A 5,968-nucleotide genomic window follows, 5' to 3' on the forward strand; every position below is an offset into this window, starting at 1 on the left:
ATGGTGTAACCCTACTTGTGACACAACTATAAAAGGACCCCATGGGATACCAAAATCGGCACTATGTGAAGAACAAGAGGGCTAGCCGATTTTGAGTGAGTGTGGACTTCTCTCAAAGTTATTCCAAGTGTCGTGGTGTTGTGTGAAACATTTGAAGCATCACACTTGAGGTGCTAGTGTCACAGGATGACTCTTTTAGACTAGTCAATACCGTGTGATACTTAGTGCTTCTCTACCTAAGTCAGACTAACTTCGACGATCTAGATGTACTAACGAACTTAGGAAGCAAGAGTTACGACAAGGGACACTTCAAGAAAGCTTCTATTATATAACTCAACTTCTTTACAAGGCAACTTCTCGATGGTCTGGGCAAATGAGCCATTCTCCCTATTTATAGGAACCTTACACCTCCTCAAATGGAAGTTTCTAGGTCCCGATCATTCTTGACTAATCTAGACTCTTCCTATTATATACATGGATTTTACAAGACTCTAGAATATGGTATACTTTTCTACGATGTTCTAGAAATCTCTAGGTCGTCCCGACATAATCCAAATTGTTCTTGTATGATCTAGCATGTTCTAGATCGTTCCAAAGTTTTCCGGGTTGTTCTAGCTTCGTCTAGTGCCTTCTTGATTATTCTGGATCCTTCTCCATTGTTCCACGGACATCTATAATATTCTAGTATCTTCCAGGGTCCCGTAGATCATTCTTGATCTCTCCGGAGTCTTCTCGAGTATACTTGATTGCTCTAGAGTTCTCTAGATGATCGTGGAATTTTCCAGAAACTCGGTCTGTGACACCCTCCCCCACTTAAACTCTTGACGTCCTCGTCAAGTCTTTTAACATGTGTCAATTGTCTTCTTACTTCCTCGCCTGTTGTGGGTCTTCTCGTAGGCTCACGATATATCGGAGGAATTCTTAAGGATAATCGTGACTCCGTCTTGCACCGATATGTGTCGACACCTCGAACTATGTGGTTTGGTTTCACATACTTCCTGGTTCGATCACTACTCGCTTGTGAATCATCTTCCTTCTTCTAACTTAGGGTATTTTCCCGTATATTCCCAACTTCCTTAAGGTCTTTGTTAAACTTCATCGATGATAGCGTTCGAGACCTTGTTCTACTCCTTTCTATAGGTACGATGTGAATGATTTTACCTTTAGTAATACGCATCGTGTTATCGATTTCAAATGACCATGGACGTACTCCGTTTAGTAATTCTATTCCTAATACCATGTTATAGTCGTCCATCGGTACGACTACTAGGTCAATGTTCCCTTCCCATTCCGCGATTTTCATGGGTACTCCCCATGAAACTCCCATGATAGGTTTGGAGGGAGAACTGACAACCTTCAACTGGCCTTCTTCTTTCAGGTAGTGGATTCCCAATCTCTTTGCTTCGTTTTCAGAAAGGAAGTTGTGAGTCGCACCTGAATCTATTAGCGCTTTGGTATTTCCTCCATTCAACTTGGCTTTGACTAGCATGAGACTTCCTACCTTAGAACCACTCCCTTTCGATTCCCTTGTCTCGTCTTTTGGCATAGAGTTCAGAAGTTGCATGGAACTCATGTGAGCTTCTTTTTCTTATTCTTCTTCTTGCAACACGATTGCATAAAATGTCTTTTTCTTCGGACAGTCTCGGATCAAGTGAGGACCATCACACAAGTAGCACTTGATCTCCTTCCGTACTCCTCTTCGGTTTCTTCCTTCGATTGATTTTCCTTTCGTATTCAAAGGTTGGGGTGTGTTTTGTTTTGGTTCCGGTTCTAACATAGTTTGTTCTCCCCCACTATTCTTCTTAACCGTGCTTTCTTTTCGAAATTCCATTAGATCTTCTGCCACGACAATAGCTTCGTCGACGTCTTTGACATTTCTCCTTTTGAGCTCGTTGTAGGCCCAAGATTGTAGTCCATCCATGAAATAGAAAAGTTTGTCCTTCTCCTGCATGTCTCGTAACTCTAGCATCAAGCTCGTGAACTCGACTATATAGTCTCGGATGGATCCAGTATGCTTTAGCTCACGAAGTTTCTTCATCGCTATGTCTTCAGCATTATGCGGGCATAATTGTCTCTTAAGTTGCCTCTTGAATTCTTCCCATGTGTCTATGGTATATAATCCTTTTTGAATATCACCGTGCTTCCTTCGCCACCATAGAACTGCACTCTCGCATAGGTAAAGTACGGTTGTATCTACCTTTGTCTTGTCTTCCTTCACTTGACTAGCATTGAAGTAGCATTCCATCGACCAAAAGAATTCTTCAAGTTCTTTGGGATCGCGTTTACCTCCATACTTCAATGGTTTGGGTGCTTCTGTGTGCGGCAATGTTCTCGTTATGGTCCCTCCGGCGATTGCTGCCTTGCACAAGTTTACTTTGGCTTGTAATGCGTCTACCTTCTCACGGAACTCATTCCGCAAGGTGTTGATAAGTCCAAGGACTTCTTCCTTGATGACACCGATGGTCTCCTTCAATCCATCGCTCGTGTCACGTATCTCAACAACGAATTGATCGACGGTATCCTTCCACTCAAGGATCTCACCGACGCTAATCTCCACCTTTGTAAGCTTGTTTTCTAAGCTTGCCAAAGGGTCAACGGATTGGTCCCTCCTCCTGGACTTCCTTTCTTTCTCTTCGACGACAGGGGGAATGTTAGCTACATCACTTCCTCCTTCCATTGCTACGATCTCTTGCTCGTACGAACTGTGGCTCTGATACCACTTGTCAGGGGATGACTCTTTTAGACTAGTCAATACCGTGTGCCACTTAGTGCTTCTCCAACTAAGTCAGGCTAACTTCGACGATCTAGATGTACTAACGAACTTAGGAAGCAATAGTTACGACAAGGGACACTTCAAGAAAGCTTCTATTATATAACTCAACTTCTTTACAAGGCAACTTCTCGATGGTCTGGGCAAATGAGCCATTCTCCCTATTTATAGGAACCTTACACCTCCTCAAATGGAAGTTTCTAGGTCCATATCATTATTGACTAATATAGACTCTTCCTATTATATACATGGATTTTACAAGACTCTAGAATATGGTATACTTGTCTACGATGTTCTAGAAATCTCTAGGTCGTCTCGACATAATGAAAATCGTTCTTGTATGATCTAGCATGTTCTAGATCGTTCCAAAGTCTTCCGGTTTGTTCTAGCTTCGTCTAGTGTCTTCTTGATTATTCTGGATCGTTATCCATTGTTCCACGAACATCTATAATATTCTAGTATCTTCCAGGGTCCCGTAGAGAATTCGTGATCTCTCCGGAGACTTCTCGAGTATACTTGATCGTTCCAGAGTTCTCTAGATGATCGTGGAATTTTCCAGAAACTCGGTCCGTGACACCTAGGCTCACAAGGTTCTCAAGGAATCCAAGCAACAAGAAAGGTATGTTCTCCTACTAGTTTTTATGTTTCAAAGTTCTCCATGCCATGCTAGTTAGGTGAAGAACCTTGGAAAAACAAATTTGCATGTATCTTAGTAAAACATAGATCCAAGGTTTCTAGGGTTGCATGTACACCTTAGGAGTGTTATAATGCTCAAAACCCTTCACAAACACCAAGATGGAAATTCTATGTTGGGTGTCGTTTTCCCAAGGAAGCTAGCTGTTGACTTGGTTCTTCAATCGCTTCTTAAGTCATATAGTCAGTTTGTTAAGGACTACTATATGACATACCACGACGTAACCCTTATTGATCTGACATATTTGCTAATTGCTGCTGAAGTAGCAATGCTTTGGCGCACTGATCAAGCAAATTTGTTTGGAAGATCTACCTTCCAAACTTCCATGGACATAGGCAATGACAACGATGATAGTCCAAAAATGATTTCTTCTCCTAAAGGAGAGAAATATGGCAAGGTCAAAAAGTTTGACCGTAAGAGAAAGGCAATTCTGAGATAGTTTCATGTGTCACTCCTAAAGAGTCCATCTGTCTCTATTGCCGATTGAAGGGGCATTGGAAGCGAAGCTTCCCAGACTACCTGAGAGATCTTAGAGATGATAAAATCAGATTGTATAACTCTGCTCAGGTACGTCAACTATCTAACTCTATTAAGTTCCTATTTATAGATTCTTATTACATGATGTGTTAATCACATTTTGATGTTTAGTAGGATCAAAGAGAAAGAAGGAAGCTTAAAAGAGGAGTAGGCTGATTCTGATATGAATAAATGGATTTCGGTCACATGGTTCAATGATCAGGATTCAGAGCTGCTAATTAGGAGTTATGATAGATTGCTTATGAATATCTAGAAACATAGTTTTCATGTGTATTTGCATTGTAAGGACAAGTTTTCCGCACATTATCAATAAAGTGAATTTTTGTGGTTTATCTTATTTGCTTTATGATTACTTGCAATGGCATTTATGAAAATTGGTGTTTATATTTCTATTATTAGCAATGTTGAAAATGGATTTGATTATTAGTTATATCGCTTGTGGTAGTGTCATTATTTACCAAGTGAGGAAGGATTCTCATCACCCAAGTTTCAATTGGACAGACACTTGGAATCTTACAATTCGAATTGTGTGATGGATAAGAATCTTAATCTTTAGTAAATTGAGACTAATTCCTTGTTTATATGTATATGTGAGTCAAGTGAAGGATCTAGTACACATTGATGTGGACTGGTCAGATCCACCAAAAAGGACGATAGGCCCATTCGTCATGATTTACTGTTAGTTCGGTAAATATGGTTATGCTTATAAGATTAAGTATAATTCTGATACCTTGAAAAGTTTCAAGGTGTAGCAGAACGAATAAGAAGAATCAATTGGGTAGAAAGATAAAAGTTTCTCCAATCTGAAAGAAAAGGAGAGTACTTTAGTATCATGTTTTATGATCATCCTAATGATTATGGAACCATGTCACAACTGATCCTCTAAGGATACCTTAGTTCATTTATATGACTAAGAAGAGGAATCAGGTATTGTTGAAATGGTTAAATCAAGAAGATGAGTCATACTTCGTTACAAAGTCAAGTTTTAGAGTTATACTCTAGCTACTCCAAGTTGTACTTTGAGTAATATGTTCTAAGTAGGTTTATAACACCTCATTAAATATGGAGTAGAAATGTTTTCTTGTTCTACCACATTTGAAATTGGTAGTTGTGATGTTTTGGTTAAAACAAAGACCAACTAAGACCAATTATATGAAGTGTTTTCTTGATAAGAACCCACGCTAACTCTTGAATATTTTGTTTGTCGAAGAATGTTCTTTGACAGAGAATCTTATATGTCAAGAGGTCACTGGGAGTCTTAATGGTCTTAAATAGTTTAAGGAACTAATCAAGAATAAACCTTTTAGTTATCACTAGCACACGACATGAGGTTGATAACCTATCGTGTTGACATATTCTTGTTTCTGTGCCCATTCCAATTAAGTTGACTATGCATATGAGTTCTATGAGTTCTCATTTTACTGTATAAGGTGAAGCACCTTCATCAGTGAAAGTGCATTGATCTGTATGGGTGAGCTGCTCAATAAACTTGGAAGCACAGATAGGAACTTGTGCTACCGGATGTCAAGAAATTAAGATTAAGCAAGTTTAGTCCATATGAGTTTGAATTTGTCATTAACCTTGTCTTATGATTGGAAATGACAAATTCACATGGATAGGAACACATACACCATAAAATCCAAGTGGAAAGAGGTTTCTCTCTACTTCATGAAAATTATTGTGAGGAAACGCTTTCACTAGTAGATTATAAAGGATTGATTAATATCATTAATATTAGCAGTTGTGATAATTGCGTTCTCAAATTCGAGTATGATTATGGCATCCCTTTTCATAGTTCAAATTGTGAGAAATGGAAAATATTTTAAACATTTGGGACTTATTGCTATAAGTTCTAAAAAAGGTTTAGACACATACATAGGCTATCTAATGAATGGTGTATGAGCTTGAGAAGTCTAAGTAAAGACTTATCGAAGCACCACATATCAGAAATCTGAATTTTGGTAAGA

General features: G+C 39.0%; 1 protein-coding gene across 1 annotated transcript; it reads right to left on the reverse strand.

The window, feature by feature from the left end:
- Positions 1-1,588: 1,588 nt before the first annotated feature.
- LOC145164610 (uncharacterized) lies at positions 1,589-2,677 on the reverse strand. Its single transcript, XM_079083321.1, has one exon. It carries the CDS (start codon positions 2,675-2,677, stop codon positions 1,589-1,591), a length of 1,089 nt encoding a protein of 362 aa, XP_078939447.1.
- Between the last annotated feature and the right edge of the window lie 3,291 nt (positions 2,678-5,968).

The sequence above is a fragment of the Lactuca virosa genome, chromosome 3 (assembly GCF_052849685.1).
Source record: "Lactuca virosa cultivar CGN04683 chromosome 3, Lactuca_virosa_CGN04683_v6, whole genome shotgun sequence".
NCBI lineage: Eukaryota > Viridiplantae > Streptophyta > Magnoliopsida > Asterales > Asteraceae > Lactuca > Lactuca virosa.

Coding starts and splice junctions, on each gene's coding strand:
- LOC145164610 (XM_079083321.1), bottom strand. CDS start 2,677: ATGGAAGGAGGAAGTGATGTAGCTAACATTCCCCCTGTCGTCGAAGAG.